This window comes from Acomys minous (assembly GCF_964271855.1).
Source record: "Acomys minous genome assembly, chromosome: 15".
Taxonomy (NCBI): domain Eukaryota; kingdom Metazoa; phylum Chordata; class Mammalia; order Rodentia; family Muridae; genus Acomys; species Acomys minous.
In genome coordinates, this window is record NC_140497.1 from 93,413,709 (window position 1) to 93,439,370 (window position 25,662).

Below are 25,662 nucleotides of genomic sequence, written 5' to 3' on the forward strand. Positions count from 1 at the left end.
TTTCCACCGACACTTTCATAATTTAAAACAAGTACCTGGGGCCGGGTGGTGGTGGCGGCGGCAGCGGCGGCGGCGGCGGCGCACGCCTTTAATCCCAGCACTTGGGAGGCAGAGGAAGGCGGGTCGCTGTGAGTTCGAGGCCAGCCTGGTCTACAAAAGCGAGTCCAGGACAGTAAAGACTACCTAGAGAAACCCTGTCTCGAAAAACCAACACCAGGGCCGGGCATGGTGGTGCACGCCTTTAATCCCAGCACTTGGGAGGCAGAGGCTGGTGGGTCGCTGTGAGTTCGAGGCCAGCCTGGTCTACAAAGTGAGTCCAGGACAGCCAAGGCTACACAGAGAGACCCTGTCTTGAAAAACGAAAGAAAGAAAGAAAGAAAGAAAGAAAGAAAGAAAGAAAGAAAGAAAGAAAAACCCAAACCAACTCACTCCCCCCCCCCCCAAAAAAAGTAACTGGACCAGTGGTGCGTAGTGAATTTCAGGACCACCAGAGCTAGCTAGTGAGACTTTGCGGGCGTTGCCTAGGCCGGTTCTTAAAGTCTTTCTGGCTCTTTTAGGGAAGAAAGTGGGAACCGAATTAGGGACAGCCTATTGGTATGCTCAGAGTCGGATTCTAAGGCGCTTAACTCTTCTTCCGGTGGGTCTGCGCTGCAGGGTCCCGGCATCCACGAGAATTCGCTGCGGTTGAGCGAGCCGAGCCCGGGGCTCAGTTCCGGAGCCTGGCTGACCTAAGTCACTTTATTTCCCAGAGTTTCAGTTTCATTATTTGGGGGATAGGAATAATATATGTGTTTTATAAGGTTGCTGCGAAAATGAACCAGGCCTGTGTGCGAAGAGCTCCCCCCGTCCCCGCCGCCCCAGCTGTAAATCGCTCCCTCAGATGTAAGTTATTATCGCCATTAAAGGACATGGAATCCGTTTCAATTGTACAGGAGCTTGCAAAAAGCCTCCTTGACACTTTCCGTCGCAACTTGACCCGGAGCTTAATCTGGTTGTCAAGCCAAAGGGTTCTGGCGCCCCGCAGCGGCCTGGGGCAGGGTCACCCCCCGCGCGCCGCGTTCCCTCCGGAGCCGCAGCTCCCCCAGGATCCTCCCACCGCGTCTCCGCTGGAGGGTCGCGGTGTTCCTCGCCTTCGGGGTGGCTCGGGCCGGAGGGTGTGGGCCGGGTGGGGGTGGGGCGAGGCGAGGGGCGTGGCTCGCCTCGGAGGGCGTGGCCTGGGCCTCCGGGCGTTCCGGGCAGCAGATGCCCAACGCCGGCGAGCCTGGAGCTGGCAGAGCCCGGTGCACACGGCCGGTGGCCTGCGCGCACCGTGGTGCGGACTGCACCTTCAGGTCCCCGCGGCTCTAGAGCGCAACCCGCGTCCCTGCATCTCAACAGGTCAAAGAGAGGTGACGAGCACACCATAGCCGGGACTGGAGGACCAAAGGAGCTGGAAGGTAAGCCGAGGCAAGTGTGCCGCGGACTCGGGTATTGGGGGGGGGGTCTTCCCGGTCCCCCGCACCGCAGTCGCGAACTTCTCGGCAGCCAAGCTGCCCCGCACGCTAACTCAAGGGCGGGCTTTGGCACTTTCCGGGTGGGAACCTTTGGGTATAATGGGCGCAGAAGACCGGCTCGCGCCGCCCCTCTCTGCGGTTCCTCTGAAGGTAGCTTCCAGAAATTCAGGGGACAGGGACCTGAGAGGTCGCCCGTCCTCCTCACTCCCTTGAGCCTCGCGTCCTGCGGGAAAAATGTCCCGTTGTTGGGAGCCTGGTTCCTGAGTTGCGTAACACAAGAGTCCCAGAAGTTTCTTGAGGAGTACAGCCAGGTTCTTTCCTCCTCCGCTTCCGACCTTCCTTCCCCCAGCATCTGGCAGGAGATTAGTGGTACCTACCCATCCCCTCTAATTGTGATGGAGAGGAGGCGTGGGGCGGTGGTCTGCGTTCTCCAGGCAGGGAAAAGTTGGAGACACTTCTGAGAACTGCTGTCGGGGACGGAGGAAGGGGGCATCTTAAGAATAAGGATTGGTCAGTTACTCTGGACGCTCTCCCCAAGCTCGGCACCCCCACCCCCACCCCCACTGTTTCCTCCTGTGTCAGGTCCTCTGTGACTGCGCCTAGGTAGTCCTCGGTCGGGGAGTTTGAAGGGTAGTACGAATCACGCTTCCGGTGTTGGAACCCTACTTCCAAGCATGAAGCCCTGGGGGGCCCTTCTAGCGTCTTGCGGTTAGAGTTTCTCCACCAATACTGTTATGCAAATCGTCCTAAGACCCTTGGCTTTGGAGGCTGGGGCTGTGTCCGAATCTTCCGAGAACCAGACAGAGCTGGCGGAAAGCCCTGACTGCCAGCGGTTCCATTTGCCTTGCTTTGTACTCTTTTGAAGGGTAGGGTGGGATAATTTTAATCCTGTTGGTGCGCCACGGGGGGTATGACCGGCCGCGGAGGAACTTGGCACATTGAAAACCTTCAGTGCGGAACCACGAACCAAGACGCAGGTCGCAGTGAAGCCTGGGACAGTTGCAAAGTGAGGATTCTGAGCTCTGCAATGGAGACGCTGGAGGAGTCCTAGGGATAGGAGAGGGGTGGGGCTGTGCGCAGGATTCAGGCAGGACAAGGTCATGCTGAATGCACGTTAGGTGGGGGGGCGGGGGTCCATCCCTCTCCTAGGCGGTGCCAGGCTCGTGGTCTTTGTTGGAGGCTAGCAAGTTCTTCCCTGCGGCTTACAAATGCATAGATATGGCCCTGCTTGAGTGTTTGCTTTCTCTGTCTAATGTATTTCCTTAGCTTGCCTTTCATCTTTATTAGAAAGGATTCCTTGAGTGGGCTTTCTAGAAATAGGTTCTCAAAAGATTAAAAATTCTTGATGGCTCGCCTGCTTCATTTAAAAGGTGGTTTCTTGACTGTGGGGGGGGGGGCGGGAGATAAACGCGCATAAAAGGAAAGCTAACAGTTCGGGAGAGGAGAGAAGGTAAGTCCTAATTAAAACCAGGGAAACTCATTTGAAGGCGGCGTGTTTTAGGAAAGCAGGAACTTAGGAAAGGCTTTGAGAGGGAGACCGGCTTTTAGACAGGAGTGATTGGTCTATTTGAAATATCGCGAGTTTGGTGGTACTGCGCATGTGGTAGCTGCTGGTTCGAGCCTAGGAATATCTTTGCCATCTATTTGCAGAAAGAAGCTGTGACGTTAGCTTGTCTTTCTTCTTCTTCTTCTTCTTCTTCTTCTTCTTCTTCTTCTTCTTCTTCTTCTTCTTCTTCTTCTTCTTCTTCTTCTTCTTCTTCTTCTTCTTCTTCTTCTTCTTCTTTCTTCCTTCTCTCTGATACACAGTTTCTCTGTGTAGCCTTGGCTATCCTGGAACTCACACTGCAGACCAGGCTGGTCTTGAACTCACGGAGATTCGCCTGCTTCTGTCTCCCTGAGTGCTGGGATTAAAGTCCATTTTAGTACGTCATATTCATTCAGTGTAGAGAGTACATTTGTATTGGGCCTTTGGCTTCAGTCATTTTAGTAACTCTTCAACCTTGCAAAAAGACAGTTTTGATGAATCATGTTGTCTTCAGTTACGTTACAAAAATCACCCAAAAGTTAGACAATATAGCAAAATAAAATTCAGTCTATTTTAAATACCACTCACAGTGTGCGAGTAAGTCCGCCCCCAACCCCCCTCTCCAAGTCAGTGTTCTTTTTTTAAAAAATATTTTATTTAATTTTAATTTATGTGTGTTGGTGTGAGGATGTCACTTGGAGTTACAGACAGTAGTGAGCTGCCATGTGGGTGCTGCGAGTTGAACCTGGGTCCTTTGGAAGAGCAGGCTGTGCTCTTAACCACTGAGCCATCTCTCCAGCCCTAAGTCAGTGTTCTTATGGGGTAGTCAGTATCGGAACCTCTGTTTCTTGTTTCCTGTTGCTTTAACTGGATTTAGTAAGGAGCTGCGGGCTGAGCTAACAGGTGGTAGAGGCTGTGTTCCTCCTGTTCTTCGTCCCCTGGTTTCTGTTTCATTTGTTTCTGATTTGTCAAAGAACCTCACTGTGTAGCTCAGGCAGTCTTTGTGATCCTCCTGCCTCAGCTTCTGCTGGGATTACAAGCTTTCCCCATTACACCCAGTTAGCAACCCCAGTTTCCAAGGCCTTCACTTAACACACACACACACACACACACACACACACACACAGGGGAGGTGGGGGGGGGGAGAGAGAGAGAGAGAGAGAGAGAGAGAGAGAGAGAGAGAGATATGGCTGGGTGGTTGAGAGCATTGACTGATCTCCCAGAGGACCTGGGTTCAATTCCCAGCACCCAGCACCCACATGGCAGCCTGTAACTGTCTATAACTCCAGTTCCAGAAGATTTGTATGTGTATCCCTACACATAGAGACATACAGGCAAAACACCAACACACATAAAATAAAAAATAAATCACCCAGGAGGCAGAAACAGGTGGATTTCTGTGTGTTTGAGGCCACCTTGGTCTACAGGGCGATTTCCAGGACAGCCAGAGCTACACAGAGAAACCCTCTGGGGCGGGCGGGGGGGCAGGCGGGCGGGAGGAGGATAAAAAAGTTAAAAACTCTTGGCGTGGTGGCACACAGCTGTAATCCCAGCACTTGGGAGGCAGAGGAAGGTGGATCTCTGTGAGTTCGAGGCCAGCCTAGTCTATGAAATGGGTTTCAGGGCAACACATTGAAACCCTATCTCAAAAGAGGGTGGGGTAAAAACATAATTATGAGTTGCATTTTTGTTAGGCACCAATTTTTTTTGTTTTTGTTTGTTTTTTTAGGTTTTTTGAGACAAGGTTTCTCTGTGTAACAGCCCTGGCTGTCTTGGTCTTGCTTATGTAGACCAGGCTGGCCTCGAATTTACAGCGGTCTGCCTGCCTCTGCATCCCGAGTGCTGGGATTAAAGGCGTGCCCCACCACACCTGGCTCCAATTTGGTTTTGTTTTGCATTGTTTTTCTAGGCAGGGTTTTTCTGTGTAGCTCTAACCATTCTAGCCTTTTTGTCTTGGATGTTGGGATTAAAGGCTTGTGGGGGCCTGGAAAGATGGCTCAGTGGTTAAGAGCACTGCCTGCTCTTCCAAAGGACCCCGGTTCAATTCCCAGCACCCACATGGCAGCTCACAACTGTCTTTAACTCCAAGATTCTGACACCCTCACACCAACACACATAAATTAAAAATTAAATAAAATACTTTAATAAAGGCTTGTGCTAGCACACCTGCCATACACTAGTACACACTTATTTATACATTTGTTCAGTTAATTACTGCCTTCAGAGTTGAAAAAAAAATGAATAGGAGACTGTTCTTTCTTTCCTTGTGTTTTGTTGGTTTTTTGTTTTGTTTTGTTTATTTATCTGTTTATTTGGTTTTTCGAGACAGGGTCTCTTTGTGTAGTCTTGGCTGTCCTGGACTCACTTTGTAGATGAGGCTGGCCTCGAATTCACAGCAATCCCCCTGCTTCTGCCTCCCAAGTGCTGGGATTACAGGTATGTGCCTGGCTCCAGACAGATTCTTACTAGGTATCTGAAACTAAATTGGAACTCCAGAACCTTTTGCCTCAGTTTATGCAGTGCTGGGCTTACTGCCATGTGCTGTATAGTTTAAAATCAAACCTTTGAAAAGAAACTTTTTTGAGCCAGGCAATGGTGTCATACACCTTTGCTCCCAACACTTGGAGGCAGAGGTAGGCAGATCTCTGTGAGTTCAAGGCCAGCCTGGTCTACAAAGAGACTCAAGGCTACATAGAGAAACCCTGTCTCGAGAGAAAAAAGAAATGTTATTATTATCATTATTGGTTTGGTTTTTTGGTTTGATTTTCCTAGACAGGGTTTCTCTGTGTAGCCTTGGCTGTCCTTGACTCACTTTGTAGACCAGGCTAGCCTCGAACTCACAGTGATATGCCTGCCTCTGTCTCCCTGAGTGCTGGGATTACGGATGTGTGCCACTACCCCAGGCTTGTTTCTATATATTTTGAAAATCAAGTGGAAAGAGTTCTGTGCTCAGCTCTTTCATCAAATTTGTACAATCTCTCATGGCGTTAATTGAATGTTAAAACACGAGTCTTGAAATATTTTCACTTTTAAAAACCAAAGCTGAAGCCGGGCATGGTGGCGCACGCCTTTAATCCCAGCACTCGGGAGGCAGAGGCAGGCGGATCGCTGTGAGTTCGAGGCCAGCCTGGTCTACAAAAGCGAGTCCAGGCCAGCCAAGGCTAACATGGAGAAACCCTGTGTGTGTGTTGTGGGCGGGGGAAACAAACAAACAAACAAACACCAAAGCTGGAGCTGGAGAGCGGGTTCAGTGGTTAAGAGCATTGGCTGCTCTTCCGGAGAACTGTGTTCAGTTCCCAGTAACCAGGTACCGAGCTCCAAGATCAGGCACCCCTCCCCCAAACACATAAATAATTTGTTTTTATTGTTGTTCTTTGAAATAGGGTTTTTCTGTTTAGCCCTGGCTGTCCTAAAACTCTCTTTGTAGACCAGGCTGGCCTGGAACTTACAGAGATTTGCCTGTCTTTGCCTGCCTCTGCTGGAATTAAAGGTGTGCAACACCATCCCAGGCTCCAAATAAATATATATTCAAAAAGCAAAGTTAAATGCCTTGTGTGGTGGTGGTCCATGCCCTTAATGCCAGCACTGTGGAGGCAGAAGCAGGCAGATCTCTGAGTTTGGAACCGGCCAGTCTATGGAACCAGTTCCAGAAGAGCCAGGGCTACACTGAGAAACCCTGTCTCAAAATCCCCCTTCCCCAAAAGCAAATAAATAAAATAAAAGACAAAATTAATTTACATTTGTGTGGGACAGTATGCCCTGGAGACATCACTAGACAGGGTTTCTTTGTGTGTAATCTTGGATATCCTAGACTTGCTTTGTAGACCACCAGGCTGGCCTCAAATTCACAGAGATCCATCTGCCTCAGGCTCCCCGAATGCTGGGACAAAAGGTGTGCGCCACCATGTCCGGCTTATACGTGGCTTTTCTTGTGAGTGCTAGGGATTTGAAATCAGGTCCTCTTGCTTGCTTTACCCACTAAGATGAATCTCCAACCCTCTTTTTTTGTTTGTTTGTTTGTTTTGTTTTTCTCAAGACAGGGTCTCTCTATGTAGCCTTGGCTGTCCTGTGCTCACTTTGTAGACCAGGCTGGCCTCGAACTCACAGAGATTCACCTGCCTCTGCTTCCCCGAATTCTTGGATTACAGGACTCTGTGTGCCACTAACACCTGGCCTTTGTTTTTTTCTTTCTTTTTTTTTTTAAGATTTATTTAGTATTTATACAGTATTCTGCCCACATGTGTGCCTGCCCACCACAGGAAGGCACCAGATCTCATTGTAGATGGTTGTGAGCCACCATGTGGTTACTGGGAATTGAACTCTGGACCTTTGGAAGAGCAGATGGTGCTCTTAACCTCTGAGCCATCTCTCCATTAGACACAAACACTGTACATAGTCAAGGAGTCCCTGACCCTCGGATCCTCAGCCTAACAAGGGCAGGGATGCCAGCCCTAGGCCACTGTGACTGTGACTTGTGTATTCCTGGGAATTGAACCATGGGCCTGATGTGGGCCACACAAGAGCTCTGTCAAGTAACTGAGCTGCGCCCGCCACACCTTAACTCCTGGTCAGGCTTACAGTGAGTGCCGGGAGTTGACAGTGAGTGACTGCAGCCACCAGGGCTGCTAATTAGGAGTTCCTCTTTCGGGACAGCCTTCCTTTAGTCGTATTCTCAAGGGGAGGAAAGTCAGCTGACGTTCTGAAATTAGCTGGCCCATTTTAAATGTGACTAAGTGTTTCTTGATAGAGTGACTTTTTCCTACTGAGAGAGTTTTATGACAAAGGGGAGCCTGAAAGGAAACAGCGTTCTGGAAATCCCTTGTTCATTCTTGATGATGCTTGAGTACTGAGCATCTTCTGTTTGCTGCACAGGGATCTAAGCACAGCATCATGACAAAACCCCGATCTCCAGAACAGTAACCAGACACGAACAGTAACCAGACACGCTCCCCCAGAGGCTACATCTGTGCTCATCTCTCATGACCTACCATGCACACCTACTGCAACTCTAAAGCTGGAGTTTATTTTCCTTTTGTTTTATGTGGGGTTTCCCCCCATTTGTTTTATTTTTTTCTGAGACAGGGTTTCTCTGTGTAGCCTTGGCTGTCCTGGACTCGCTTTGCAGACCAGGCTGGCCTCGAACTCACAGAGACCCGCCTCCCTCTGCATGACTGAGAGCTGGGATGACAGGTGTGCGCCACCACACCTGCCTCTCATTTCCCCCTTTTAAAATCAGGGGGATTTTAAATTGAGCTTGCTTCTGTGACTCAAAGCCTGGTGCGCCTCCTAATGTGGTCCACTGTGTTGGCTGTGTGCTATGTGGTCTCCTGTTTTTCAAGAATTACAGCTTGAAGCTGGGCGGTGGTGGCGCTTGCCTTTAATCCCAGCACTCAGGAGGCAGAGGCAGGCAGATCTCTGTAAATTCAAGGCCAACCTGGTCTACAAATTGAGTCCAGGACAGCCAAGGCTACACAAAGAAACCCTGTCTCAGAAAAAAAAAAAAGAATTACAGCTTGACTATAATATAATGTGTTTCTCTTAAGTGACTCTTTTTCATCACTATGGACATTAGTTGGAAAATAAGCATTTTCAGCCGGGCATGGTGGCGCACGCCTTTAATCCCAGCATTCGGGAGGCAGAGGCAGGCAGATCCCTGTGAGTTCGAGGCCAGCCTGGTGTACAAAGTGAGTCCAGGACAGCCAAGGCTACACAGAGAAACCCTTTCTCGAAACCCCCCCCACCAAAAAAGAAGCATTTTCTTTTTCTTTAAGATTTATTTATTTATTGTACATACAGTGTTCTGCCTGCATGTACACCTGCACGCCAGAAGAGGGCACCAGATCTCATAGATGGTTCTGAGCCACCATGTGGTGGCTGGGAATTGAACTCAGGACCTCTGGAATATCAGCCAGTGCTCTTAACCGCTGAGTCATCTCTCCAGCCTGAAAATAGCATTTTCATCTAGTATTCAGGTATATGTTTGTGCCTCCACAGAGGAATGTTCGCAGGCTTCTTTAACAGACAAGTATTCATCTGTAGTGAGGATCTTAGCTGGGCCTGTAGCACAGGTTTGTAACCCCAGTTGTAGAGAAGGCGAGACAGGAGACTCCTAAGGGCAAGGGTAGGCGCTAGAGAGATGGGTCGGCAGTTACGAGCTCTGCTGCTCTTCCAGAGGACCCAGGATCAAGTCCCAGCACTCACATGGTTGCTCAAAATGATCTATTATTCTATCCAGTCCCAGGGGATCCAAAACCCTCTTCTGGTCTCCAAGGACAACGCAAGCAAATGGTGCACAGACATGTCCATGCAAAGCCAACTAAAAATATATAGAATCACGAGAGAGAGAGAGAGAGAGAGAGAGAGAGAGAGAGACAAGTTCAAGGGTAGCCTTAACAATTGACTTAAGAGTCCCCTTTTTCTTCCCCCACCTTCCACCCTTGGTTTTTCAGGACAGGGTGTCTCTGTGTAGCTCTGGATGTCCTGGACTCTGTGTAGACCAGGCTGTCCTAGAACTTACAGAGATCCACCTGCCTCTGCCTCCCTAAGTGCTGGAATTACAGATATGTGCCACCACAACTGGCATTGGTGTTGAGATTTTTAGACAGGATTTCCTTATGCTTGTAGATTCAAAGCGTTCTGAGATTATATGCATGCACCACCGCTGCTGCTAAAATACTGCTAGGCGGTGCAAATCTGCAATCTGAGAGCTGGGGAGGCCAAGGAAGGCAGATCTCCATTAGTTCAAAGCTAGCCTGGCCTACATAGTGAGATCCTGTCTTAGAAAACACGTACAAATGATAAACCAAACAGAAAGGCCTGGGCATATAGTAGCGGGTTAGATCATTTTCCAGGGGTTAGGGAATGTGTGCAGGCTTTCTGCCTAGCCAGACTAGCCTCCTTGTCCATCAAAAAGCAAGGGACATGGCTCCTGAGGAATGACCATCTAGGCTGTCCTCTGGCCTCTGCACCTTACAAACTGCCTCATTTAGTTCAGAAAAACCATCACTGAGTTTGTGAAAGCTCTCTTTTTAAAAAATAATTTATTATATACACAGTGCTCTGTCTGCATGTACACATACAGGCCAGAAGAGGGCACCAGATCTTGTTATAGATGGTTGTGAACCACCATGTGGTTACTGGGAATTGAACTCAGGACCTCTGGAAGAACAGGCAGTGCTCTTAACCACTAAACCATCTCTCCAGCCTGTGAAAGCTCTCTTTATGGCTTGCAAGAACACACACCTGTGTAATAGTCGTAGCTATGTTAGGTGTGTAACGTGTCGATGCAGCGATTTTCAGGTGTTATGTACATCAGGACCACATATGTCCCCGCTAGTGCCTCAGTCCCTAGTGGCACACAGTCTGGCGTGTCTGCGATGCTGGTGCAGAGTTTGCATTTGTAACCCTCAGATGTTGCTTCTTCTGTTTCTGGAACCGGCTTGACCCACTGCATGCAGCAGAGGCGTTAACACCGTGGTTTTCAGATGGATGTGCAGGCTCCTGAGCCTTTAATGTGCCCCCCCCCCACTACCTGTCAGACTCCAGGCAAAGCGATTGGCTTCTGGCAGAGGAATGTGAAGATGTGGTGTCATCCTACTTACAAACTAACACGTTAACCCGCCTGGAGGCTGCTGGGTGACAGAGGAAGGATTCTGTCACTCACGACTGTAGTTGCTGGAGCGGCAGAATCTTGTTTCCCTGCTCTTGTTTTCCAAGGGCCAATTTGCACAAGGGTTTGCCCACAGCCTCCGGGAGCTGTGTTCCAGGAGGGAATTCAGAGCTCAGGGACGCCCTCTCTTTTATAATTGGCAGTACAGCTGCTCAGTGCCCTAGGGGAGATGCTGCCTTCATTTACACTGCTATAAACATGTTCCCTGGGGCTGGAGAGATGGCTCAGTGGTTAAGAGCACTGGCTGCACTTCCAGAGGTCCTGAGTTCAATTCCCAGCAACCACGTGGTGGCTCACAACCATCTATAATGGGGTTTGATGCCCTCTTCTGTCATACATGCAAATAGAATACTCAAATAAATATTAAAAAAAAAACATGTTCCCTTCTCTTAGAAACAGACAGGAGCAGGACTCTCCAAGGCTGTTCTGCTTTATACATTCTTGAGGGTAATATGTATCGTAGACACTCTCAGGACCTCCGCTTGTGTGACATGCCACAGACCTGAGAATTGTCCCTAAAATAAGGAGGGAAGGAAGGAAGGGACATACTAGCACATTCCTTACTAGATGGCTGGGTAGCTTAAGCCACTAAATGTGTGTAGAGCAGAAAATTATAAATGCTACTACCAATGAATGAGTGTGTGGTATTTTTACCCCTGAAAGGAAATGTTGTGTTGGCTCTTTTCTTTATCACACCTTGTTCGCTTTGTGTGCAAATGTGTGTGTGGATACATGCATGCCCCAGGAAGTATGTGGGTGTCAGAGGACAACTGATCCTTATGGTGCCCAAATTAATACCTTTTTCTGTAAGTTGCCTTGATCATGGTGTTTTATCACAGCAAAAGGAAAGTAATTAATACACACATAAAAATAGAAAAAATAAGGTATATGTATATATATATTCCACCTTCCTCTGTCTCTGAGATAGGATCTTGCTAAACTCAGGGTCTGGAATGCTGGGATTTTAGGTATGCGTTACCACACCCTGCTCAGATTATCCTTTTAAATTGGATTCAGCTTCAACTGGTGCATACACCTGAGCAATCCCTTCCAGGACCACACCGGAAGGGTGTGGGACACCTCCCGCCACACCAGGGACTCAATTAAGGCGAGGACCAAAATTATCCCCCAAGAATAGAAAAACTCATTATCTGAGGGGAGATCACAGACCAAGGCTATGTTCTAATTTTCTGTTCCTGAAAGTCACACTTTAAGTTCAGTTTTTCTGTTCTGTACATCTTGTTTCTTATAAATTTTCAATTAGCAAAAGATTCTGTAGAAATTAAATTACTGCAGGAGTCTTTTTCTTCTTCGGTATGTCACAAAAGCCTCGTGGTTTCTGGTCATTACAGCTGTGCTGGTTGGGGCAGTGTTCTCTGAAGGCCCAGAGCTGCCGGGATTTATTAGAGTGCCTTACAGGCTGTGGTCTGAGTAATCCAACAATGCCTGTGTCCTGGAGGAAAGACCAAGGATCTGACAGTTGCTCGGCCTTGAGAATGACGTCACAGCAGTCCCCATCTGGTGCCGGGGTCCCAGGGAGGTCCTGGGGAGCTGCCAGTTGTCAGGCCACACTGGAATCTCCAAGAAGTGGGCTCTAAAAGTGTCCTTTTATGTGGCCTGCGACTAGAAGGCTCTTCTGACCCCAGATGGTCTGGATTTAGGGAGGGTCTTCCACTTCAAACGATCCAACCAAGAAAACCCCCTCACAAGTGTCCTAGCTGTTTGGGTTTTAGTTAATTAAAGATTAGTCAAAAATAGCCGGGGTGTGGTGGCATGCCTCTAATCCCAGCAGAGGCAGGCAGATCTCTTGAGTTTGAGGCCAGCCTGGTCTACAAAGAGTTCCAGGATAGCCGAGGCTACCCAGATGTCTGGAAAACAAACCAAACAAAATTAGTCAAATTGACAAGAAGATTAGCAGGTGGATTCTGAGGTACGAAATGTCTTTTCCCATCCAATTGACTGTAATCACAACTTTCTTTGATCAAATGCTTAAGTAAATTCACTTCCTTCAATTTCTAGTTCTAATGGGAGGGCTTCCACAGTGCCCGTATGTCTTGTAACCAAATATGCCCCCTGCAGAGTTTCACTGCCACGGGACTGACTGGGCATCACTTGTAAGATGCAAATGTGTAGATGGATGCTTGGCCTAGTCAGTTTCTGCTCCTTGTTTAAATTGCAATCTCTAATATATTTCTCTTCTTGAGCCATGGTCACAGAATTGACATTTCATTTCTACTCTCTGTCTGTCTTTTCTATGTATATAGTATTTACCTGCATGTACAACTATGACCAGGAGAGGGCACCAGATCTCATTATAGAGGGTTCTGAGCCACCATGTGGTTGCTGGAAATTAAACTCGGGACCTTTGGAAAAACAGACAGTGCTCTTAACCGCTGAGCCATCTCATCAGCCCCCCCCCCTTTTTTTTATGTTTATTTTCCCCAGAGTGCTGGGATTAAAGGTGTGCACCACCACACCCAACTGACACCTAAAAACTTTGAGTTATTGTTATGCCCATAGGTTAGTGCACCTCTCGGCGCTCATCAGAGACACTTGTGTTTGCAATGGATGGTGATTAATACCCATAGCTGCAGGGCCAGGTGTGGTGGTGCACGCCTTTAATCCCAGCACTGGGGAGGCAGAGGCAGGCAGAGCTCAGTGAGTTCAAGGCCAGCCTGGTCTGCATAGTGAGATCAGGACAGCAGAGCTACATAGTAAGAACCTGTCTCAGGAAAAAAAAAATCATAGACTTAATTAAACCATTTTGAATGACATCATTCTTCCCCAACTAGATTAGCTGTTCCTGTCATGGACTTTATAATGACAGTGTCCTGTCACCATGTCAAAGTGTTGGACATATCTGCTGGTACACTGATATTTACCACATCTGGTTTTTTTTGTTGTTGTTTTTTGGTTTTTGGTTTTATTGAGACAGGGTTTCTCTGGGTAGCCCTGGCTGCCCTGGACCTGCTTTGTAGACCAGGCTGGCCTCGAACTCACAGAGATCTGCCTGCCCCTGCCTCCCGAGTGCTGGGACTAAAGGTGTGTGCCACCACCACCCAGCCTACTTCATGGCTAATTCTTACAGTTATCCCAGAATAGAGTTGGGGGTGTTGAGAATTGTTGAAAGCACATTACAACATGGGCTTCAGGAGTTGGGATGTTCTTTCTGGAAGTCTTGTCTATCAGCTGAGCACCAAATCCCGGCAGAGGGGAGCCAGCAAGGCATGGGGTGTGTGCTTGTATCTGTGAGTGCCAGAACCCTTGAGCATAACCGCAGGATGGGGGTTGGCTGGAAAAATTGTGCTCCGTTATTGGTTTCTGGTGGGTCCTTGTGGCATTGGAGGACAGAGGAGTAGAAATCCGTCTAGTTGGAATTCTAGAAAATGGGGGAAAATGTGATTCATGAGTCACCCCCAACACGTTGCCTACTACCAATGATGCCTATTTCTGCAAAGTGTGGGGGGAAGAGGAAGTGGAGACAACAGAAACTGACTGGGACAAGAGCCCTCCAGCCTCTGTAGACCCTGCCATGTTTGGCTTTGGAAACTAGGTCAGGATCATGTGATTTGGGACCTGATTTCATTCATTCAAAAGTGAGACCTTCTGGGTCTGGGTATGACTCAACCAACCGGAACAAACCAGAGCAAACCGGAACCTCAGTACCACTTAGAAAGAGCTCTGGAGGAGCCTGTCATTGTACTAAACCTTTTCCATTTATTGTGACGTAATGAAATTACTATAAAAATGTCTATAAACTTCATGAGAACGTTTCTGATTTTTACCACTTATAGATTATTACATTTCCCCCTTCCGTGTTTACATTTTTAAAAACTCTAAAATGGAGCCAGGCGGTGGTGGCGCACACCTTTAATCCCAGCACTTGGGAGGCAGAGGCAGGCTGATCTCTGTGAGTTCGACGCCAGCCTGGACTACAAAGTGAGTCCAGGACAGCCAAGGCTACACAGAGAGACCCTGTCTCAGGGGGAAAAAAAGATAGAGAAACCCTGTCTCAAACAAAACAAAACAAACAAACAAACAAAAACTCTAAAACTGTTTTTAAAAAATTTAGAAGTAGCTGGACAGTGGTCGCCCTCACCTTTAATCCCAGCACTCAGGGAGGCAGAGGCAGGTGGATCACTGTGAGTTCGAAGCCAGCCTGGTCTACAGAGTGAGTCCAGGACAGCCAGGGCTACACAGAGAAACCCTGTCTTGAAAAACTAAAATTAATTAACAAAAAAAAGAAAGAAAAAAGAAAAAAAAAAGAAAGAGTGAAGAGCAGAGAAGGAGGGAGAGAGGAGAAAATAAGCTATGGATAGAGTGGAAAGAAAGAGAAAAGGGAGGCAAAGTGGGAGGGGACGGAGTGATGGAAAGGGACACAGAGCTGCACTGCAGCCTTTGGGAGAGCAGGTGACCAGTGTGGAAACATGGTAGCCAGCAGTTTTAAGTTATGTGAAGATGTGCCCCATAGGCCTGAGCAGCACTGCCAGCCTTGCCTGGGAAGGATTTTCTACACAGTGGCTCAACCTGGGAAGAAATTGTAACAGTTAAAAGTAATTACAGCAGGCAATTGAAAATTACTACAGGTTTCATGTCCTGTGGGCCACTTGTATCAAAATAGTGGATAAGGTAGTAAGGTAATTTGGCAGCCTTCCTTGTCTTTTTTACTAATGCCTGAAGAAAAACAAAACAGAGCAACGGCAGTGAAGCAAGTTAGCCTAAGTCTGGCCCACTTACAGATAGCCAGGGAAAGGAAACAGCTGCTGGTACTTACTCAGAAAGTTATTCCTAGACATGCAGAGAGCACCAAGGCCGCCTAACCAGATTGTAGAACAAATGTCTTTTTCTAAAATTCAGTCCCATTTCCAGAGAATGCACCAGGAATTTTATTTTAACCTGGCATGTGACACATGCCTGTCACTCGTAGGAGGTAGAGGCAGGAGGACCAGGAAACCTCTGTTCTGAGACCCTGTTTAAAGTGGAAGAAGAAAAGGGAGAAGAGGAGGAAGAGACCATCAATTGGACTTAACTTATTTGATTTATGAGACATGGTCTTGCTATAGGCACAGCCTTGAACTCTTACTGAATTATAGGCATGTGCCTCCACACCTAACCAACCTACATTTTGAAAAAAATAGAATTCCTGTTTAATATTTATTTATTTATTTATTTATTTATTTATTTATTTGGTGTTTTTGAGATAGGGTCTCTCTGTGTAGCCTTGGTTTTCCTGGACTCGCTTTGTAGACCAGGCTGGCCTCGAACTCACAGCGATCCACCTGCCTCTGCCTCCTGAGTGCTGGGATTAAAGGCGTGCATGTCCATGCCCAGCAAATTCCTGTTTAATAATTACAGGCACTGTGACCCCCTTCTCCTGGCCAGGCAGTGGCAGGCACAGCCCAGGGCTGGGCATATGCCCTTTCCTTTTTCCCCCTTAGAGCCTCACATTCCTACGTGGAGACCAGCTGTTCTCTTGCACACGCGGTACTTGTTCCCTTCTCTTAGTTCTGTGAAAGGTTCTAGCACAGCCTGTGACTGGTCGATAGCTTCACACCCAGCCTCTCACCTGCAAGATGAGATGTTAGTGTTTACTTTGAACGCTTATCGTACTGCTTACACGAAACATCGTTTTTCAAAGGGCTTTTAACATAATGGTTGGCACAAGGTTGACGTTAGAGAAATGTTATTTCCTTCCCTCCTTCCCATAATATGCCTATGCATGTTTTTTTTTCCCCTTCTTTCTAAGATGCCTTTCAGTGTAGCCTCATTGTGATGGTTGGCTTCTGAAATATATTAATTTGTTCACGGAACTTGGAAGTTAATAAAGAAGCGCTTTTCTTCTTTCTGGAATATGTTTGCTCTTTGAGAATGTCATACAAATACATCTTGAGTGCCGCCAGCCCCTCCCAGCTCCATTTCACTAACCCCCAAACTTCATGGTGCCGCCGCCGCTGCTGCTGCTGTTGTTGCTAACTCACAAACTTCAGTCTGTGCTGCCCCTTGCTACTGTGGGGCAGTACATTGGAGTATGGTCTACCACCAGGAGTTACACCCCTGAAAAACCTCTTCCCCTTCCTTGAAAACTGACCATCCAGAGCTCCTCAGTTAGGGCTGGGCCTCATTTCTACCTTACTTAGTGAGTTGTTGGGTCAAGCCCAGAAGACAGCGCTTTGTTTCAGTCTTGCCTGACAACCTTTGTGCTCCTTCTTCTGAGATGTTGAGGAGGGGGTGTGATACTGATGCTCCTTTTGTGTGTGAGCACCCCAGTAACACTTCTTTTTTTTAACATTTATTTATTTTATTTGCATTGGTGTTTTGACTGCACATATGTCTGTGTGAGGGTGTCGGGTCCTCTGGAACTGGAGTTACAGACAGTTGTGAGCTGCCATGTGGGTGCTGGGAATTGAACTCAGGACCTCTGGAAGAGCAGCCAGTGCTCTTAACCTGTGAGCCACCTCTCCAGCCCCCACCCCCCAGTAACACTTCTTTTCTGCACTTTGACCAATGTAAATTTCTGGGTTAAGGGCCGTCCACTGCACAACGAAAGCTTACTGATCAGGGCTGAGAGCTGCACTCTCTATAGTTGGGGAGAGACCCCTTTAGAGGTCAGCTTGATGATATGTCTGTGTGACGGCGTAATAGTGGTGGGTTTGCTGGATGTGGTGGCGCACAGCTTTAATCCGAGCCCTTGAGAGGCAGAGGCAGCAGATCTCTGTGAGTTCTAGACCAGCCTGGTCTACAGAGTGGGTTCCAAGCTATCCCAAGACTACGTAATGAGACCCTGTTTCAAACAAACATAGCAGCAGATCTGCCCATACAACCTGTGAGCCCCCAACCATGGATGCTTGGACCAGATTTACAGTACCAGGTGTGTGTTCCCACCTATAGAGGTGTCCTAACCGAACATTCTAAGAGCCACATATGAGTGAGATCGTATGGTGTTTGTCTTTTCTGGGACTGGGTTGTTCCACTCAGTGCAATGTTCGCTAGCACTACCATTTACCTCCATTATCTGTTCATCTGTTGATGGGTGTCTAGGCCTTCCTCATGCCCTAGCTGTTGTGGAGAAAGCAACGAGTCACGTGGGTGAGCAGGCTCACCGTAGTAGGAAATAGAGTTATTTGGATATATGCCCAGGAGTGGTATGGGGGGGGGGGGTGTCACATGGCGGATCTATTTATGGCGTCCTGAGGAACTGCCACATTGATTTCCACAGTGGCTGCGCCAATCCATACTCCCAACATCGCTCAGGGAGGGTCCCCTGAATCCTCCAGCATTCCTTGCCTTTTCTTCCCTTAATCTTAGGCTCTGACTAGGTTAATATGACATCTCAAAAACATTTAATTTATATTTCCCTGATGACTAGGGGTAATGAGCAATTTTTACAATATTTCTTGACTGTATTTCTGAAAAGCCATTTTCTCATTCAAATGTGAGCTCTGAATTTTGTCTCCCGTGGTGGATGCAAGTTGGGTGTACCCGTGTGTTTACTCTTGAGCTGATGTTTGCAATTGCTGTTTTTCCTTCCAGATGAGCACCTTCCACTGACCAGCAGCGATGGCCCTTAAGGACAGCAACAGCAGCAGCAGCAGCAGCAGCAGCAGCAGCAGCAGCAGCAGCAGGAACAGCAGCAGGTAAGTGTGAGTCCAGCATCAAAAGGAGTTAACATTTAAAATGACATTTAACTGTAGAATCTGATCTCTAAGAAGTAGCAGCTGGGCGACACCTGCCTGTGACACCAGCGTCCTGGAGTCTGAAGCCAGCTTGAGCCACACAGAAAGATCATCCAGCAGCCTGGCGGTAGTCTTTAATCCCAGCACTTAGATGGAAGAGGCAGGCGGATCACTGTGAGTTCAAGGCTGACCTGGTCCACAAAGTGAGTCTAGGACAGCCAAGGCTACACAGAGAAACCCTGTCTCAAAGAAAAAAAAAAAAAGACGTTGCCTTTTTTTTGGTACAAAGTGACAGATGTAATGGTATACTGCCTTCGTGGTGTGTGCTAACTTTTTTTTTTTTTTTTGGTTTTTTAAGACAGGGTTTCTCTGTGTAGCCTTGGCAATCCTGGACTCACTTTGTAGGACCAGGCTGGCCTCGAACTCACAGCGATCCGCCTGCCTCTCCGTCCTGAGTGCTGGGATTAAAGGCGTACGCCACCACGCCCGGCTGCTAACTAACTTTTTGATGCAGTCTTGAAGGATAGTTCACTGAACATCCAGAAAGACTTTTCAATAATATAGATAAATGATTTAAAAATTAAAATAAAAAAAAATGTGACTCCCATTACTCAATTAGCACTTACTGAGCAAGAAGGGCTGGAGCCTGGAAGCTGAAGGCCATGTCCGTTCCTCCTGCTTCCTCCCCTTTGAGGGTCGTTTATGGAGTCTAGCGTTGTGATTCTGGTGGTTTTGTGGTGAAGCTTTGTACACTCTTCCTCCCCAACTACAGGGACAACCAGGACCCTTTAAGACCCGAGTGGAAAACTGTCTCTAAATGTGGTCATGATTTTGGCTTCACATAAGTTTTGTATTTTTGCATAAATGTCTCGCCCTTTATAGATTGGTTTTGACTGTACTTCTAAAGGTCTCTCGCTCTCCGTGTCTGTAAGAATAATGGCCTGTATTCTTAGCTGACATTTAAGTGGTTTCAGTTTTTGCTTTTAAATGAGGATTTGTAAGCTGGTGGCTTGTGTGGCGGATCTGGTCTACATATGGGCTTAGCTGGCCCTTCCTAGCATTCCAAGGGAAGGATTGCCGGCAAATAGACACCTTTATGTAGCAGTCTGGGTTTCCATCTTTCCTTGAGAATTTTAAGTTTCAGGAGCCGTGGAGTTATATGCTACATAGCCACACTCTTGTAGAACTGAATACATGTGGCCCAGCACACACACACATTCTCTAAAATATTTGTGTGTGTGTGTGTGTGTGTGTGTAGGATACACCTAAAGGCCAGAAGTGTTGGGTTCTCCTTGGGGCTGTAGTTTCAGGTGGCTGTGAGCAGCCCAGTTCGTGTGCTGGGAACTCCCATCTACAGCAAGTATGTGAATTTAGCCATCAAGCAATCTCCAACCCCACTGTCTCTTGTAGAAAGAGCCTCCTAGAACCCAGACCTCCTGGCCCTTGACCTTCTGACCTTCTGACCTTCTAGCCCTGATTCTCCTGACCTTCCTGCCTCCCACTCCTGAGGCCTAGGACTATATAGGCATGCCCTTCCATGTGGGTTTGAATAGTCACAGCTCCTTTAGATAAGACATCAGTTCCCTAGTCTGCGCCCGTAGTGGCTTTGATCATTTCTCTGGCAGAACGTCAAGATGAGGATCCCTTAGCCTGCAGATCCTCTCCTTGCCAGCCTACTTTGCCACTTGACTCTAGGCAAAGCCTTGATGCCTAGAGTCATAATTGATGCCTAACTACATCCATCTGGTCAACCTGGGTCCCCAACACGCAACCCGTGTAATATCTTTGGCCTTTAGCTGTTTTGCACCATCTGTAAATACAGCCTAAGTACATGTTGTTCTTGTTGGTTCTGTTTTGTTTTTGTTTTTGTTTTTTTCGAGACAGGGTTTCTCTGTGTAGTAGCCCTGGCTGTCCAGAGATCTGCCTGCCTCTATACCCCCCACCCCCTTGTACCCCCTCCCCTCTCCACTCACCCTCCCCTCCCCATGCTGGGATTAAAGGCTTATTATCTTTTTTAAAATATTTATTTATTATTATGTATACAGTGTTCTGCCTGCATGTACACCTGCAGGCCAAAAGAGGTCATCTCTCCAGCTGCTTTATTATTGGGTGTTTAAGATCTGTCTTCTGAGTGGTGTCACACGCTTTAATCCCAGCACCCAGGAGGCAGAGAGAGGCAGGCGGATAGATCATTGTGAGTTCGAGGCCAGCCTGGGGTCTACAAAGTTAGTCTAGGACAGCCAGGGCTGCACAGAGAAACCCTATCTCGGGGGTGGGATGGGGGTGGGGGGGCTTGGGGGGGGGCGAGACAGGAGTTTTCTGGAGCCCTCGCTGCTCTTGGTCATGATCTGCAGACCAGGATGGCCTCACACTCAGAGGTCCACTTGCCTCTACCTCCTAAGTGCTAGAGCTCAAGGCAGGCAGGTGACACCAGGTGACACCACACCCAGCTAAGTACAGGCCAAGAAAATTATCTGGGTGTGGTGGGGTACACCTTTAACCTCAACACTGGGGGCCAGGGGGAGAGGTAAGCTGATCTCTCTCTGAGTTCCAGATCAGCTTAATCTACATAGTATGTTTCAGGTCATTCAACACCACATAGTGAAACCCTGTCTCAACAAACAGACAAATAAACAAACAGAAAAAAAAGAGAAAAGAAAGAAAGAAAGAAAGAACAGGAAAATGAAAGTGAATGCTTTTAATTCCAGTACTCAGGAGGCTAAGACTAGAAGATCCAGACTTTGGGGCCAGCATGGTCTACATGAGACCCCATGTTTCAAAATAAAACAAAATAAACTGCGGCTGAAGAGATAACTCAGGAGTATGTTTTGTAGTTCTTGCAGAGGACCCATTTGGTCCCCAGCACTCACTTTGGGTGACTTAAAATTGCCTGAAAGTCCTGCCTCAGGGGACTGACGCCCACCTCTGTCCTCCCAGGGCACCTGGGCTGGCAAAGTCCTCACAAGCACTCATACATACATAATTTCAAATAGCCAGGGGCAGGCACACACAGCTTTAATTCTAGCACCTGAGAGACAGAGGCAGCCAGATCTCTGTGCATTTGAGGGCAGCCTTGTGGTCTGCATTGAGAGTTTAAAGCCAGCCAGGCTTACATAATGAGACCTGCCTAAAAATAGTAAGTAAGTAAGTAAGTAAACAAACATATGCTTTTCTTGTTTTAGAAGCAGGGTCTCTCTAAGGAGGTTAAAAGCATTCACCACAGCACCCTGCCTGGCTGGTAAAGCTTTTCTTATTTTAAAGGCAGGTGGTAGTGGTGGCAGCGGCGGCAGCATGCACCTTTATGCACACCGCTTACTTGGGAGGCAGGGGCGGGAATCCCTGTGAGTTTGAGGCCAGCCTGGTCTACACAGTGAGTTCCAGGAAACCCAGGGGTCTATGGAGAATGTTAGGAAGGCATTGTTGGTTTTTGTTTGTTTTTTGAGACAGGGCTATATTTTAAACATATGTTTTTCTTATTGCATTTATTTATTTGTATATGTCCCTCTCTCTCTCTCTCTCTCTCTCTCTCTCTCTCTCTCTCTGTGTGTACACATGGGCATGTGCATGACACAGAATATGTATAGAGGTCAAAGGGCACTTTGCAGGAACTGCCTCGCCCTCCCACGGTATCATTTCCAGGTATGAGACTCAGGCTGTTGGCCATGGTGGCTTACTTTTGCCCACTGAGCCATCCTACCAGGCTTCCAGCGCACCCTGTAGAGCTGTTGCCAACCTTCCCCACGCTGCAGCCCTTTAATGTGTATGGTGTCTCACGTTGTAGTGATCCCCAACCAGAAAATGTATTTTCATTGCTCCATGCTACATATCTGTGTTTTCTGATGGTCTGAGATGATCCCTGTGAAAGGGGGGTTGCCATGCCCAGGGCGAGAGCCACTCCTTCAGACGGAAAGGACAAACGGATGTATCACTAGCCAGTTCAAATTCAAGCCATATTTCCAATCACCTCATCTTTGAATTGTGTGCTGTTTTGACAGGAGTTTCTGGTTGCTTCCCCTCCCCCCTTACTGAAGCAGAACTTTTTGGTTTTTTGCTTTTTTTTTTTTTTTCTCATGAGATTGATTTTTTTTTCCTTCCTTACCCTTCTCTATCAATTGCCATGACTTTCTCATTTTCGTCTGTGAATCTTTTTTTTTTTTTCCCTCTTGTAGTTCTGGCTGTCTTGGACTCACTTAGTTGACCAGGCTAGCCTCACTGGGGTTACAGGCGTGCATCACTGGGCCCAGCTTCATCTGTGAATCTTAAAGGTTAAGGTTTTCACAGTGTGGGGCTAGAGAGATGGCTCAGTGGTTAAGAGCGCCGTTTGCGCTTCCAGAGGTCCTGAGTTCAATTCCCAGCAACCACATGGTGGCTCACGACCATCTATAATGTGACCTGATGCCCTCTTCTGCAGATAAAGCACTCATATGCAATAAATAAATAAATTTAAAAAAAAAGGTTTTCACAGTGTGTGCTAAACTATATTCTGGGACTAGGCCCAGGTACGGGGGACACTGGAACCAAAGTGAGGCTGAGAGATAGTCAGGAAATACTTGCTTCTCAGCTGAGGAGAATAACTTTTCTTTCAGAGCATCCTACCAGATTGTTAGGGAAATGATTTAATCATCCACCACTAAGGGCGGGGCTTGTGTGTAGGAGCTGTGCTGATAAGCATTCAGGGTCTGTCATCTCTGATCTGGTCAGTGGTGTCTTCCTCCTGCAGAAAACCGGCAACACCTCCTAACCCTCCTACACTGAGGGTGCTGCAAGGTGTTAAGCAGATTAACACCGGTTATTCAGACAGACTTTCCCAGGGCCTGTAAAGCAGGGCCCCAAGTGTTACATGCGCCGCTTACTGAAGAGATTAATGGCCCTTGGCCTTTTTGTTGTTGCTGTTTGTTTGTTTGTTTGTTTGTTTTCTGAAATAGCAATTGGCCTGGGCATTGTGAGGAATCCACACCTGGAAATATGCAATGGGAGTGTGAGGAAGGTTCCAGAGCTTTCCAAGTGAAGGAGGCTCTGGCCTAACTTGCTAGAGTCGTGCGGCGCTGCTTGCTGCTGCTGCTGCTGCTGCTGCTGCTGGCGCAGAACACAGCTAGCTTCCCAGTGTTTCAGAAGCGCCTTGCTAATTGCCAGGTCTGTGACGTTGTCCCAGGGAGCTGTAAATGAGTCAGTGCAGTGATGGGCTTAAGGTGTAGTTTGGGTTATCCCAGAAAAGAGGGAGTCTTTCTTTATAACTATTTTCTGAAGGGTCAGTTAATGGGCGGGGGCGGGGGCGGGGGGCAGTGTCAATTGTAGAAAAAGAGGTAGTGAATAATTTCCCAGTAGGATCATGTATCCTGTGCTCAGTCAGGACAGGGAACTGTAGTCAGCTGCTGTGGTGGCCACGGCTGACACGGTTACGAAGGCGGGTTGATTGAGCGACTGTTAGAACCTTGTTAAGCCAGGCCTGGCGGGATCGCCGACATGCCGCGCTTCCTGGTGTGCCCGCAGCACCTCACACCTGACTCCTGCACAGATTTCTCACTCAGGCGAAGGAGGTGGGAGCCTTTCTGATACCTCATTCTCCTTCTTCAAGGGGGGAGGCTTTGATGAGCGGGCAGACCCTGGAAAGAAGGGCTTCTCCAGGAACAGCCTTACCAGGGGAGTGACCAGAAAAGTGACTTAAAATGAGGCACAGAAAAAAAAAAAATGAGGCACAGGCTCCCCGGAGTGGTGGCACACACCTGTAACCGCAGCCAGCACTTGGGGGATGTATGTATTTACTTAACAGGTTTACTGGGGTCTATTCCACCTTCAAGAACGGCTATGGGGGGCAAGGGAAGCAGAGCTGTGGTGACTCACACCTTTAATCCCAGCAGTGACAAGTGGATCTCTGAGTTTGAGGCCAGCCTGGTGTCCAGAGTGAGTTCCAGTACAGCCAGGGCTACATAGAGAAACCAACCCTACCTCAAAAAACAAACAAACACAAACAAACAAACAAGCAAAACCCAAAACAAACAAAACAAAAACACATTATTCCATTGTATTTACTTTTCTATAAAGCAAATACAGGACAGCCAAGGCTACACAGAGAAACCTTGTCTCAAAAAAAAAAAAAAAAAAAGGAAGACGACTGTGTGCTGTGTCCAGAGTCACCTACACGTTATTCTAGGCACGCAAGTCTAAGAACCAGAGGGCGGTTTCAGGTTCATTTGCATTTGGTTTGCCTGGATGCCTTCAGGCACAGCTGTACAAATGCTGACCACCGACAGCCAGCTGAGGACTTAATCCAGCCCCTGCTTTTAGTGCAGTGCACACTGTCCAGGCCACCCTATCTGCTTAGGTGTGGGTGAGTGGACTGCACATGTCTGGGTTCTTTTGGATGCTAAGGCAGGAAGGAATCAGTTTCTTTCTGAACAACCTTAGCTGTGGCTTATCTTATCCTGTGAGACCGGCTGAGAGCTTCCTTAAGAATTCAGGGGCTGCCTGGGGTGGTAACGCACACCTGCAATCTTGGCACTTGGGAGGCAGAGGCAGGTGGATCTCTGTGATTTTGAGGCCAGCCTGGTCTACAAAGCAAGTTCAAGGCAGCCAAGGCTACACACAGAAACTCTGTCTTGAAACCTGCCCCTCCCCCCCCCCCAAAAAAAAATTCAGGGACCAGAGTTAGAATTTCAATTCCACTTCCTCCTGGTTTTCACAAGCTTGGGGCTATCATTTCAAGTCATGACTTCTGTTTTCTGTCCTTCTAGTCCCGAAAACAGCAAAGGCACAACAAACCTGTGACTGAGGCCCCGAGGCATGCTGGGAGTCACTAGATCTTTGGGCTCTGAAACATTCTGAGCTTGCAGGAAAAGTATTAGCCCAAGGTCCCATGGGCTTTCATTTCTACTCTGACCAACTTGTCCTAATGCCTTTGCCAGGTGACTGCCGCGTCCTGGTCAGCAGTGCAGCGAGGTAACTGTTTTGTTACCTTTCAAAAGGTTTCCAGGGGGTTTGCAAGGTGGCTCAGTGACTAGAGAGGCCTGCTGCCAAGGCTGAGTTCAGTCCTCAGGGTCTGTGTGTTCAGAGAGAACACACTCCCCAAGGGCGTCCCCCTCTGATTCCTACGAAGTTGGGCAGACAATAAACATACATGTAATGTTTTTGTTTGTTTGTTCGTTTTTTGTTGTTGTTGTTGTTGTTTTTCCGAGACAGGGTCTCTCTGTGTAGCCTTGGCTGTCCTGGACTCACTTTGTAGACCAGGCTGGCCTCGAACTCACATTGATCCACCTGCCTCTGCCTCCCGAGTGCTGGGATGAAAGGTGTGTGCCACCGCGCAGT

The 25,662-nt window shown here is 47.9% G+C and overlaps 1 protein-coding gene across 3 annotated transcripts in view; it reads left to right on the top strand.

Annotated features, from left to right (window-relative positions):
* Window positions 1-1,208: 1,208 nt before the first annotated feature.
* Window positions 1,209-25,662, top strand: part of AFF1 (ALF transcription elongation factor 1) — a 154,449-nt gene continuing 129,995 nt past the window's right edge. For 2 of the 3 annotated variants that reach the window (XM_084758221.1, XM_084758222.1), the window contains exons 1-2: window positions 1,209-1,436; window positions 18,218-18,321. In XM_084758221.1, coding sequence (XP_084614347.1) covers window positions 18,245-18,321 — 77 coding nt within the window. In that variant the 5' untranslated portion in view covers window positions 1,209-1,436; window positions 18,218-18,244. The remainder of the gene's footprint in view (window positions 1,437-18,217; window positions 18,322-25,662) is intronic. The other variant, XM_084758224.1, reaches the window with a different exon arrangement.